Source organism: Tenebrio molitor, chromosome 2, assembly GCF_963966145.1.
Source record: "Tenebrio molitor chromosome 2, icTenMoli1.1, whole genome shotgun sequence".
Lineage (NCBI taxonomy): Eukaryota > Metazoa > Arthropoda > Insecta > Coleoptera > Tenebrionidae > Tenebrio > Tenebrio molitor.
The window spans coordinates 10,213,132-10,226,476 of record NC_091047.1 but is presented as its reverse complement, the minus strand read 5'-3'; the positions used below and the strand labels follow the sequence as shown (position 1 = coordinate 10,226,476).

At 33.8% G+C, this 13,345-nt stretch overlaps 3 protein-coding genes across 6 annotated transcripts in view; all 3 read left to right on the top strand.

Moving 5' to 3' along the window:
- Nucleotides 1-13,345, top strand: part of nolo (no long nerve cord) — a 233,565-nt gene that overhangs the window by 190,725 nt on the left and 29,495 nt on the right. For all 4 annotated transcript variants that reach the window (XM_069039742.1, XM_069039745.1, XM_069039741.1 and 1 more), the window contains exon 6: nucleotides 12,648-12,911. In XM_069039742.1, coding sequence (XP_068895843.1) covers nucleotides 12,648-12,911 — 264 coding nt within the window. The remainder of the gene's footprint in view (nucleotides 1-12,647; nucleotides 12,912-13,345) is intronic.
- Nucleotides 974-1,733, top strand: LOC138124649 (uncharacterized PE-PGRS family protein PE_PGRS36-like). The gene is made up of 2 exons (XM_069039758.1): nucleotides 974-1,134; nucleotides 1,187-1,733. Exons 1-2 carry the CDS (start codon nucleotides 1,123-1,125, stop codon nucleotides 1,601-1,603), a joined length of 429 nt encoding a protein of 142 aa, XP_068895859.1. The 5' UTR covers nucleotides 974-1,122; the 3' UTR covers nucleotides 1,604-1,733.
- On the top strand, nucleotides 4,050-4,803 carry LOC138124650 (uncharacterized). The gene is made up of 2 exons (XM_069039759.1): nucleotides 4,050-4,181; nucleotides 4,233-4,803. Exons 1-2 carry the CDS (start codon nucleotides 4,170-4,172, stop codon nucleotides 4,632-4,634), a joined length of 414 nt encoding a protein of 137 aa, XP_068895860.1. The 5' UTR covers nucleotides 4,050-4,169; the 3' UTR covers nucleotides 4,635-4,803.

Genomic DNA, 13,345 nt, shown 5'->3' with positions numbered 1-13,345 from the left:
TTCGAAAACACCCTGTATACCAAGCTGCAGGTTTAACAAATCCGTAAAACGAGTTGAATGTGCCGCTCCGGTTTTACGAGTCATATAATCGATTATATTAATCATATCACGGGTTTATATTTGATGAGAGAATATAATCAATGACTAAATGACGAACATTAAATGTTGATTTAATTAAACTACCATTATAACATGTACCTGCTCAAAGCAAAACTCTACTCGCATAAATAATATAAATAATGATAATACAATAAACCAACCAAAATAAGGGGATACACTGTTTTGTTTTATACATATTATCCCTGTGATATTCTCTTATTACTCTAATTCAACCAATTAACATCGTTGTGACATGTGACACAATTTTCTTGAAGAATACATCTCTTTACATCTTCAGAATGCGATTCTGTTATGAGGCTTCTTTTGTAGAGTAGTAAATTTTTACCATTAATCAAAGGTGATATAGTGCATAGTCTTTACTTTTTTGTTATTATATTCTATATCACTACTTCACCGAACATTTTTTCTCAAAATGTAATCTATGGTATTCATTTACTTTTCATTACTTATCTTCTTTAAACCTGAATGCAATGCTTTTAAGAGTTGCTTGTAAAAAAACACAACAATGCAATAAAAATCTTATAAGTTGTAATTTTTATACATTTAAACTGTTAAGCATGTGTCACTATAGTATAGTTTAGTTCAGTATCATAAAATAATAATGATCCAGGCACTTAAAGAAATTTATACACTTTCAGAAAGTAATTATGTCATTGATAAAACGCAAAAAATGTAACAAGTCCATTCTCTTTTTGCATAATACGAGAAATATTTGAAATAGTTGACTGAAATTTGGTAAAATAAATTTGTGGTGCTATTTATAAATAGTATTTATTTGGAGAATCTTTCCCTCTGAGAATGACGAATGAATCTGAATGCATGAATCTGCAGTCATCGCCTTGTGCAGACATGCATCCTCCAGACGCTTAACCGTTTCTTAACCATGCATGCCGTTCAATAACACTATCTAAAGGGAACAATTGGGTGTGCAAGGTTACCACCAGCACTATAAATGCTCTAACAATTCCCTGTCATTATCACTTGTTCAGTCAGATCAGAACCATGAACTCCTTGGTAAGTACCATTAATCCACCCCATTGTCGTGTCAATCCAGCTTCGATTTCAGAGCGCCGCAGTCTTCTTAGTAACCGTTGCCGCAGTCAGCTCTAGCGGCATCCTGGGTCATGGCGGCATCCTGGGTCATGGCGTCATCGCCGGTCACGGTGCCATCACCGGCTTGGGCGCCCCCGCCGTGTTGGCAGGACCCTCCGGAACTGTAGTCAGAGGTGGAGTCGCCGCCGCTCCCGCTTTAGTCGCCGGTCACGGCATCGGTGGCCTCGGAGGTCTCGGAGTCGGAGGCATCGGTCTCGGTCTCGGAGCCGGCATTATTGGCCACGGGGGCATTATTGGCCACGGGGGCATTTTGGGACACGGAGGTCTAGTGGTGCCAGCTGGATCTGGATTGGAAGGACAATGGATCCCGGACATCAACGAGAAATTGTACGATGACGGATCTTACAAACCCCACGTCTACGGTCATTAAGACCCAGCGGGAGACGCTTTCATGGGACCCTCTGTATATAATCGCGTCCCGATGTGTTCATTTCATTTTATACACACAACTCTTTCTTTTCTGTCTCTTGTGTTTTCTCGAATAAAATTTTTTAAATTTACATTATTTTTTAAAACCTCATCACATGCGGAATGCTTACTCCAGAGGCAAATTCGAAATTTGAAAGGAAGATGCTTCCAGGCAAACATCCTGTCAGCGTTTATGATTACTTGTGGAGAGCAGCAGGAAGGACTTTTATTGCATATTCCTGCCAACCGATATTCTAGACTTACCACAATTTGTTTTACGGTCCCTTCGGGTGTAGGGCGAACACATGTGCTTTTTTATTTAGTTAAAAAATGATAAGCAATATTCATGCAAGTGTGTTGGAAGGGGCGAAAAATTAATAAGTAAAACTTTGACATTTACATATCACGAGATGTAGAGTTGACGAAAAGCACGAATTTGGTCAAAGCTCCATCAAAAATAAAGTAATTAAAATTTTGGTGTTCAAGAGAAATAATCTCATTTACTTTTACATTATTAAACATTATAACCAAAATTAATTTAAAATATTTGCTTTTAATTAATATTAAATAAAAATAAATCACTCAGAACTCTTAAAATAATTATTAAAAAAAATACTCGGGCGGATCAATTTGTACTTCTAAAAGATCATCTTTTGGCATAGATTACACTTTTCTATTCCACCTTAAGCGGCGTAAAAAGGACCAACTTAAAAATTTTAATGGCAACTGGAATCACATGTCACATATTTTGTCATTTTTATCCACTATCTAATAGTGAAGGTGTTGTTAAATCAGTAAACTTCGATGACATTGACAATTTAAGGGCGAAAATTAAACATGAAATTCAGAAAAGTGGTCCATAAGTTATTTGTAATCTTTACAACGAATTTGATCGTCGTTTGGTTATTTATTAGGAAGTTGGTGAAGCTCATTTTGAAAATTTAATTTAATAAGGTATTTATATCAAAATTTACGGAAAAGGATTCAAAATCCTTTCAAGAACTATAACATTTGAGCCTGGTTGTCAACATTTTTGAGTTTTGCCCTGGCACCACCATTTACTGGAAACTGAATATAAAAGTGCAATCTATGCTAAAAGATGATAATTTAGAAATAGAAATTAACTTGCCAGAGAATTTTTGTCACTAAAATTGAAGTATCTCTGTATCATTTTAATAAATTTAAATAAACACGCGATACACAAAACGTTTTTAGAATTTCTGTCTATTTTGCTCAAAGTTTGTCATAAAAAATATAAAAAATCCCTTGTTGTTATCTACACTTTTTTCATGTCAGCGAGCTGCACTGTAAACTGGGCCGGGCATATCGCGGTGTATTGAGCTCACCTCGCTTATTTCTATTTCGCCCATTTTACTCTCAACGGTCCTTACACATCACGTTTTGTGTTTTTTACATTGCAATCCTCCAGAAGTTAATTTTTTATTTAATTCGTACGATTATTTAGCTGATTTCTTGTAATGTCTTAATTCTCAACCGGTATAAGTTGTTAATTTAACTAATAGGTTAGATAAGTCCAATTTTTAAGCGGACTTAAATTTGTTTAAATTTACTGCAACAGCTCGAGCAGAAAGTTACGCCAACCTTTGGAGAAACTTTCAAATAAAAAATTCAGCTTGATATTGAGTGACATTCTTTAACACTTTCATTAAGCAATCGCATTTTATCAATGCAATATCAATGCGGAGGTGTGGTGTATGAGCCAAAGGCTCTAAAATTATTTAGCACCAGTGTTCATTAAAATTTTTCCTCATAGTTAACGTTGAAGAGTCGATTGTGAACGCACCACGGATTACGGATCACCTGATATAATTTCTTATTTATTTTACATATTTAGTTTTGTTTTTATTGTTATTTTTATTGAGCATAAACAAACCTTTTATTATGAAAACTATTATACTGCATCATTTTTAAATTAATTTTAAAGAAAGAAATTATTTAAATACATACGTACGTTTTCAGTGACACATTTTATTATATTTTATTTTAGGAAACTTGTTACGTAATGATCTTTAAAGAAAAATCAATGAATTAGGTATATTTTTACTGAATTTATTTTATAAATTTGTGTCATTACAGTGACAAACAAGAATATAATTTTCTTAAGAATTTTGGTCTTTATAAAAAACATGTTTCGATATTTCTAAATCAAAACATTTCTGGAAAAATTAATGGTAAATTATGCCCACAAGAATGTCCGGCTATGAATAAAACGTTTTCCGATACTACCAGGAAATTAAGAAGGCAGTCATGATACTATAATAAATACCAGAAAACCGAACCGGTCAGATCTTTGAAACTTTTGAAAGCCTCCCTCACTTCCTAAAAAATACATTTATTGCATCACACAATCGAAATATTAAACATTTTATCTGTAATTTATGGTAAACCGATACTCTATTTACTAACCCGCTCGAGGCTTGGCCGAGCAAGGTTACTGGGCGGTTATAAAATGCAAACTTGACGTTGCATTTCTTGTCAGTCCGCACACTATCACAAACCCAACAAAAATGAATTCCAAGGTACGTACGCAAACTAATGACTGCAATTATGAGCGAAACGCTCCATTACAGATTTCCATAATCCTTCTGTTGTCACTGGTCGCCGTTGCCAGAGCCGGAGTCGTGGCAGTGCCCTCCGTCGAAGTCCTCCAAGGACCCAGCAGCAAGACCACGATCGTCGGCCCCGACGGAAGCGCTATTTCGTCGGTGGCTCCCGGCGGTACCGTGGTGACGGACGGACAGGCTGTGGTGCCTGCAGCTCCTGTCGTACTGGCGGCCGCTCCTGCGACACTCGTCGCCGGTCCTGCTGGATCCATCTCTACCACTCACACTCTGGCAGGACCCGCCGTGGTTGCCGCCGCCCCTATAGCGGTTGCTCCTGTGGTGGTTGCAGGAGTTGAGGGTCACGAAGGGGAATACATTCCAGACAACACCGAGCAGCTTTACGACGATGGCTCCTACAAAGGGGAATAAATCTTTCACATGATTTTTTTAATCACTCGCTGGTTTATTAATATTTTATGGATATTGTATCTTTATTAGTCCCATTTGGGGTTGAAACGCTTCACCCGCTTATTTTTAAGTCTTGTTTTAAGTAATCTTGTAACACATGTGCCAATAAATTGTTGTTTTATTTTACAAATTTGCAAGTTTTGATCTCTTATATGTACCGAGTAACAGAAAAAATCCACTTTTCCACCCATTTATTTGCCTGCAATCAATCAATTTTCCTTCATAAATATGTAAATGTTTTCTTGTTTTTTAAGTTACAAAACCGTGCTCATGATTGTTATTTACTCATGATAATTACGTTTTAATCTGAAAATATCATGTTGGCGGTTTCTGGCCATCTGGTTCGTGAAACAGAACAGAAAAATTGTATCTATTTATAGCCGCTGAGACCACATTAGACTGTCGCAAATGTTAATAAGCTCACCTGATCTGGCGTCACAAATGCATCTTTAATTGCAACTGTCAACTTGCAGTCAGATAAATAACACTTTACCCCCATGAGGTTCGCTTCTCTCTGCCGAATTTATTTCGCGTTTCTGACATTTTAAATCATTCATCTTTATTTCGAGTGTATGCAAATGTGAAAAAATGTGTGTAAAATGTCAGTGCGTCCGACTGTTATAACTGGTGTTATTTTATGCATTACATTCCTTTGTAGGCGGCCTTATTTCCATGCACAAACGTTTATTCAGTGGTGCGTGTCAGGGTGCGTAGTCTCAAACAAGACCGCATCTCTATTAAACTGTTTTAATTGGGTTGGAGAGGGTGGAGAAAAATTGGGGTTTTGTGGTCCGTGAACTTGTTCGTTGGGTGTCGGTCGAAAGAGTGAAAGTTCCGGAATGTTATGTGGACTCTCGTTTTCAAGAGCAAGGTTCTGTTGATGCCGTCATTGGCGTGGTCCGTTTGCCGTGGGCTTTGTATGTGGAGCAGGACAAGTTGGTGGCGACCTTGCTTCTGTTTCCTTTACGCAAAGTCACGTTGCTTAAGAGCGAGTTCCTTTATATAGGAATGTTGGACATAAATTCGTCGGATTTTTTGTCGCCGTTATAATGTTAAATGTTGAAGTTGCCGTTAGAACTACTTTAAAAATAACTTCTAGCATTGCAATACTGGCTACATAACACCAGGAGTACTTTTGAACTTAGAACTAGAGTTTTTGACCGTACATCACGCAAAAAAACTTGTTTTGTTCAGATTCTAAATAAGAATAAATTTATTTTACAGTAATAACATCAAGTTAAGACGTATTTTCAAATTACTCACGATCTCTCTGTTGAAAGTATTAAAATGAATCTAGAATAGAATTTTACATTTGCAATTAGTAAGGAAAGATGTAATGATTTATGAAGGTTTGTAAATAATTCTTAGATAGTTGAGTTAGAAAAATAAAACATACACAGAGAAAGAGCTCACTCACGAAATTTGTTTGTCTGTTGAACATAAAGTTGGAGTTTAAGAAAATCACATTTAAAGTTTCTGGCAAAAATAGTTAACCACAGCGGCTGAAATCGTCATAAAGATAAAAACAAAATAAAACAGAAACTGTGATTTGAAACTGGTTTGTCAAAAACAATTTAAAAGCCACAAACCAAATAACTGCTATAGAAGATACTCTCAACAAAAATTGTAAACAAAAAAATTTCAAAATACGTCAAAAGTAATATGTAATTAACAATAGTTATTTTTATATTAAGTGCGTGAAGAGAGTGTTTTTTGTGCATGAAAAGGTCTTTTACGCCGAGACGAAGGTCGAGGCAGTATAAGCCGTTGAATGCACAAAAACATCTTCACGCACGAAATATAAACAATATTTTTTCTATAATTGATTCAAAAAATTGAAATTAAAAATTCAAATTTTTGAAGGAACTCTGAAGTTTCAATGCAGTGACCATGTTGCTAGGTAACTAATAAAATACAGTGCGTGAAGTGAAACACAGAAATAGTCGTGTGCGTGAAATCGCATTTCACACACTGTTTTGTATGGTTTCTATGGTTTCGATCTTACTAACAATGCAAAAAGAAATACACGTTAGAAAATGACCCACTTCAGGCACCGATAACTATGCGTGAATTTCAATTTTTTGAATCAATAATAGAAAAAATTAATTTTTGGATATTATTCTTAATCATAAAAACTGAGCAAAGAATAAATGCAAACACGGAGAAAAGATAAAATTTTAAATGATTATCAAACAAAAAAAGAATTTCACAAATACATAAAATACAATAAAACAAAATAGAAGATATACAGTGAGCGGCAAAAGTATGGAATAAATTCATTAAAAATTAAACAAAATTTTTTTCAAAAAAATCTTTGGACAGGTCAATTTTAGTTTACAAAAATACATATTTTAATGCAAAACAAAATTCCAAACAGTCATTTGTTTTCGAGTTATGACGTCATCGATAGTTTTTTTAAATAGAAACCCCCTATTTTTTTTCTTGATTCTGATAGCCCTTTTAATTGTCTAAACGCCAGTATAAAAATTTTGTTACCTTACATAAGGAAATTTTTGAGAAAAAAAAATTAATTTGGAAAAAAATAAATTTTATAACGAACAAAAACAAGTCAAAAACTGTGTTAGTAAGTACAGTGGAACTCGGTTAGAACGAACCCGGCTTATAACGAACGCTCGGATATAACGAACAGAATTTGAAAATCCTATATTATATTAACAAATTTGTTCGGTTATAACGAACCTCGCTTACAACGAACGCTTGCTTTTAACGTCCAATATTTAGGCGCGAAAGCGGTCTACAACTCGGTTATAACGTACGCACGTGCACTTTTCTTACATTCTAGGAAACAATAAACACAGCAAGCATTGACAAGGCAGTCACTGTTTCTTAGTTTACGTCCGTATGGCCAAAATTACGAAGAAACTACTGGCTGTCTTAAAAAAACGGCCCACGCTATAACTTTGCTACTGATAACCCAAATGAAAAAAATTAGACAGGAATCGAAATGACTCTAAAAACATTACAAACCTGAGTGAGCATATAATTTTTATACCATCTACACATTTATGGGCAATGGGCAACTTTTATTTTTCAAATGGTAACCTATTTTTTTTATTGATTCTGTTAGAGTTTTTTTTTCTGATTGTAATGGCATAAAAAAACTACATATGTATACACTTTGATAACAAAATTTTCGAGAAAAAACGGAAAATATGTTGCATCAAAATTAGGTTTATTGTGATATTAATGAAAAAATCAAGTTAACCGACCTCCATTATTCGATGATTTTTATTAATTATAATTAGATAAATAAAATATGCAACATGAAACGTGCGTAAAATTGCCATTTAAGTCCAGCACACTACCAACAAATTTTCGTTTATGAAATACGGATAAATCTAAGACAGGCTGTATAATGAGAGGGATATTTTCAACGGTGATGAAACGGGATTATTTTTATAAATAATAAAATAAACACCAAATAAAACTTTGAAATTCAAAGGTGAAAAATTATGTGGCGGAAAACAGTCTAAAGAACGGCAAACAATTTTTGTTTTGCGCTAATATGACCGGTACCGAGAAGAGGAAACTCTTAGTGACTATTTGAATTAAATAAAATGTTTACCATATTATCTTATGTATACCTATGTAATTATTTATCTTTCTTAATAAATAACGACGACGTACGGTTAGAACGAACGATCGGATATAACGAACAAATTCTGAAGTCCCTTGAGTGTTCGTTATAACCGAGTTCCACTGTATTTAAAATTATGGAATTAAATGTTCGAATTGCCATCCCCTAGCTTGTTGACAATAAGCAAGTATATGAAGAAATTCCCCCCGTTTTAGTTTTATCTAGTTTTATCCCCGCACCCAATCAAAATTAAAATTTCTATACGTTGTGTTTCTGTTAAATGAGTCATTTTCGAAAACGTTTTGTAAAACAAATAACACATACGAATGAAATTGACAGTAACATTTGACTGTTTGATTGACCTACTTTATTTTTTGACTTGTTTTTGTTCGTTATAAAATTTATTTTTTCCAACTTTATTTTTTTTTTCTCAAAAATTTCCTTATATAAGATAACAAAATTTTTATACTGTCATTTAGACAATTAAAAGGGCTATCAGAATCAAGAAAAAAAATAGAGGGTTTCCATTTAAAAAAACTATCGATGACGTCATAACTCGAAAACAAATGACTGCTTGGAATTTTTTTTTATACTAAAACATGTATTTTTTTCTATTATTGATTCAAAAAATTGAAATTCACGCATAGTTATCGGTGCCTGAAGTGGGTCATTTTCTAACGTGTATTTCTTTTTGCATTGTTAGTAAGATCGAAACCATAGAAACCATACAAAACAGTGTGTGAAATGCGATTTCACGCACACGACTATTTCTGTGTTTCACTTCACGCACTGTATTTTATTAGTTACCTAGCAACATGGTCACTGCATTGAAACTTCAGAGTTCCTTCAAAAAATTGAATTTTTAATTTCAATTTTTTGAATCAATTATAGAAAAAATATTGTTTATATTTCGTGCGTGAAGATGTTTTTGTGCATTCAAAGGCTTATACTGCCTCGACCTTCGTCTCGGCGTAAAAGACCTTTTCATGCACAAAAAACACTCTCTTCACGCACTTAATATAAAAATAACTATTATAAACTAAAATTGACCTGTGCAAAGATTTTTTTGAAAAAAATTTTGTTTAATTTTTAAGGAATTTATTCCATACTTTTGCCGCTCACTGTAGAAAAAACGATATTATTGAAAGAAAGAAGGAATATATACAGGATGTATCTGAAATACGTGTGTTAATTTTAACCAGTGGAAGAACTCGCCAATTTATGAAACTTTTCTCTATAATATTTTGCGAAATTCGCAAAAGTTTTCGAAGATTGCTTGTCCTAATTTTTACCAAACGAGCCGTTTTGTGGGATTAACTAGTCTCTATTATTTTATAACAATGTAAGTTTTTGACAAGGCTCCGTTTCTATCACAACAGAAAATTTTCGCCCTTACCCATAGGCGGGTATAAATTTTGATGCCTTGTTTATTCAAATTTGTAACGCTTTTTGGTAAAAAATTCAAATAGAAAAAACGTTTCATTTAACAAGCTCTGCTACGTGTTAAGATTGACACACGTATTTCAGATACACCCTGTATATCCTTTTATTAGTTATTTAAATGATTAATATCAAATTGTCAAGTTTTCAGAAAACACTGAAAATTAAAATAACAAAGAAGAAGATTATTCTATCAATAACCATCGTAAAATGACTAAAAAACAAAAAGCAGAAATTGTAAGTATAAAACGGAAGACGAAAGACGGAAAAGTTAAAGATTATAGATGTGTAGCAGTTAAAAAACAAAAAAAAAGGAAAGAAAACAGTAAAAAAAACATACCTGGAAAAAATTAGGCATGTTTGGTATCAAATGTTAAATGAAGAAGAAAGGAGTAAAGTTAAGCAAAAAAGTAGACATTACAAATTTAGATACTATTATCCTAACATTTATGAAGAAATAATATAAAAGTGAATGTAATGATAATAAAGATGCATAAAAATGATACTGTACATTACATTAGAGTAATATAAGTGTATTTTACAGCGTTACAACTTGATTTCAGGCACAAGGAAAAGCCGGCTGCCTGATTGTGATTACTGATTAGTTGGAGCGATGTAAAATACCTACCGCACGATATTTTTTATTAGATTCTTCGATGGACCAAATATTTTGTTTTCCACTTTTGCAGATTTTTATACAATAACAAATGTCAAACTTTTTAACAGACAGAGCTGCCAATCCGCTAGGTTGTATTTTCTCTATTATAATTATTAGCCATTTATTTAGTCAATATAAATTTAAGAAAAACATTTATCGGAAAAATAATACATGTGTTTTCGTCTTCTATTCCCGAGATACATAACGTGAAAAGTGATATACAGAGTGATTGAGGTTAAATAACCCACTTGGCCCCTCGTGGGAGGCAATCCATAATACATTGAGCGTTTATTCCTTGATTCAAAATTAAATTTTCAAAATATTGAGAATCAAAGAATGTGTCGTTCAATCATTGTCAATATTGCAATTGATGGAAATATCTTATTGCATGTGCCACGAGGGGTCAAGTGGGTCATTTAAGCTGAATCACCCTGTATAACTAAATATGTATATAAATTTTTCAGTTTATATATCTAACTTGACATCTGTCAAAAATAACCTCAAAATTTACAATTATGTAATTCATGTTTTTCAAAAATGTTGCCTAAACGAACACGAAAAACGTTGTGTGCACCTCGGCCTCGATTAGAAAACCCAGAGTCGGACGATAAAGATGCACTTTTTGGGCCTTGATACACATATTACTACTTTTTACACTAAATTAAAGTAATGTATAAACACTTTAATTTTAAAGTAACTAAAAAAAGAAAATTAACCGTGGGTGCTACCCATGGTGCTACCGCACTCCGCTATTTATTTACGGCATCCGTCAGTAAATCGCAGTTACCTTAACGTAAATTGACAGGTACGGTCGGTGGACTAATAAAACTGGGACACTCAAAATTTAATCCATGTAAATCAGACCATTGAATTGTCAATATATTTGTCAGTGTCTATATAATATGTCATACCAAAGTTAACCTATTTGTGATAAAGCAGTAATTAAACGATGCAAATTTGTAAATTTTGACTTATGTGATTGTCATTTTTGTCCCAGTTTTATTTGTCCATCGACTGTACCTAATGGTGTATTTTACAGTTGGGGAGGCCGAAAATAATATAAAGAAGCCAGATAAATAAGGAAAAAGAAAGATTAAGAAGGAATAATTATTAATTGATACAAAAGAAAATTTAAAAAATATTGTTAATATTATGAGGACAAAAATTAAAGCAACTTTAAGATTATCCATTATTATTAATATGTGAGTATAAACCAGATTCGGTATTATAAACCTGGTCAATGATATGTGAATAATTAAACCAACACCTAAAACCATTTTTTTAAACCATAAAATATTGGCAATTTGCGTTAGCGTAAAACGTTTTATGGGTTGATTTTGATTTTACGAAAACTTTTTGCTTTGACAATTTTACGAGTTGAATTTGGGCATTTTAATTCTGGTTAGGTCCGAGAGCTTTAGCTCGAAGGTTTAAAGTAAAAATGTTTAAGTGAAAATTGGGAAATTTATCAGGTATTAAAAATTAGGTCATGTTATTTTTGGCAAGATTAATTCCAGGATACAAACTTTAACGTTAGATAATTATTTATTTATAATACAGTTATTAAAAACAATTTGAGAATCTGACAGGAGTGGCATGCAATTTTAATCACTTTTGACAAATGACAGAGTAGTAGGGCGTTTTTATCGCGATAAACATTTTTGATTGGATGAAATCAACCGCTCTTATTGGCTAAACACGAACGTTTGGTGTACGTGGGAATTAATCATCACTAAGCTTTGACGTTAACAATCTCTCTCTATCAGTCTTCCTGACATTGCATTTGAGAGCTATAACTAACGTTTAATGCTATTGATTCTTGTCAAGTAATGTATGAAAATGGACAAATTATCATAATTGTGTACATAAAACCATCGAATTCATCCATGAAAATTTGGTCATACTTAAAATCAATTACGAACGTCATAGAAGTTTTCACTTCTGTCATGCGGTCTTAAGCACACACTCTTTTTTATTCCTTTTGAACGTTGTCATGACAGACAGAAATAAAAATTGACTTATCTGTCTAGGTAGATACCTCCATTTTTCAGTGTAACAATCTGACTTAGAGATCAACAAATAACTGCTCATATTTTATGAAAGAAAACCAAATACCTCGCTCCACATTTTATCTCAAAACCATCCTCCTCTCCATTTTGCTGCCTTCCTTCTCTTTTACTCTTCCACTTTATAGTCGGGATTGTTAATAACAATCGTATCCCCGTATCATACAACTTATCGTAATTTCCGTTTTATCTAAGAGTCCTGCTTGTTTCAGTCGTGTCCTGAATCCCACGAATTTCGCGAAGACCAGTGCTCGGCGTTCAGTAGCAGTCCTTATCAAGGAAGTCTTTACGAGTGGTCAGCGCATTACGACGACACCAGTCCCTGCGCCCTCACCTGCAAAGGAAAGCCGATTACCGAAGACTCAAGTACCGACGAAGATCCCGTACTTACGGTGGCAAGGCTGGCGGATAAGGTCCACGACGGGACTAGATGTAGGCCAGGAAGCCTGGACATGTGTATCGACGGAAAATGTCAGGTAAGCTGGAAATTTCCGGTGGCAATGACAGTGACCGACACAAATCAGCGATGTCGATACCATCACGTGTATAAATAGAAATTCCTGTACTCCATAATAATACATCATGTTATACATCATACGTAGTGTTGGAGCCTAAAATGGATGACGTGTCGCTTGCAGGCATTCACTGAAATAAATTGATACGTGTTGCTGGTTCCTCCTGTTTTGTCTAAAACGACTTGGAAGCGGCTGCTGATAAACAGCATAATAATTGTTTTATTTATAGAAGACGTAATGGAACAAAACATATTTTACTGAATCACTAATGGCTCCCAAATCCGTTAAAAATAAATTTAATCCATATTTTTTGCCTTTTAATTCCGCACAAATGAAACTACAAACGTATTATTTTTGGTTGGTCGAGCTTATAATTTGTATTTTTTTTTTAATGG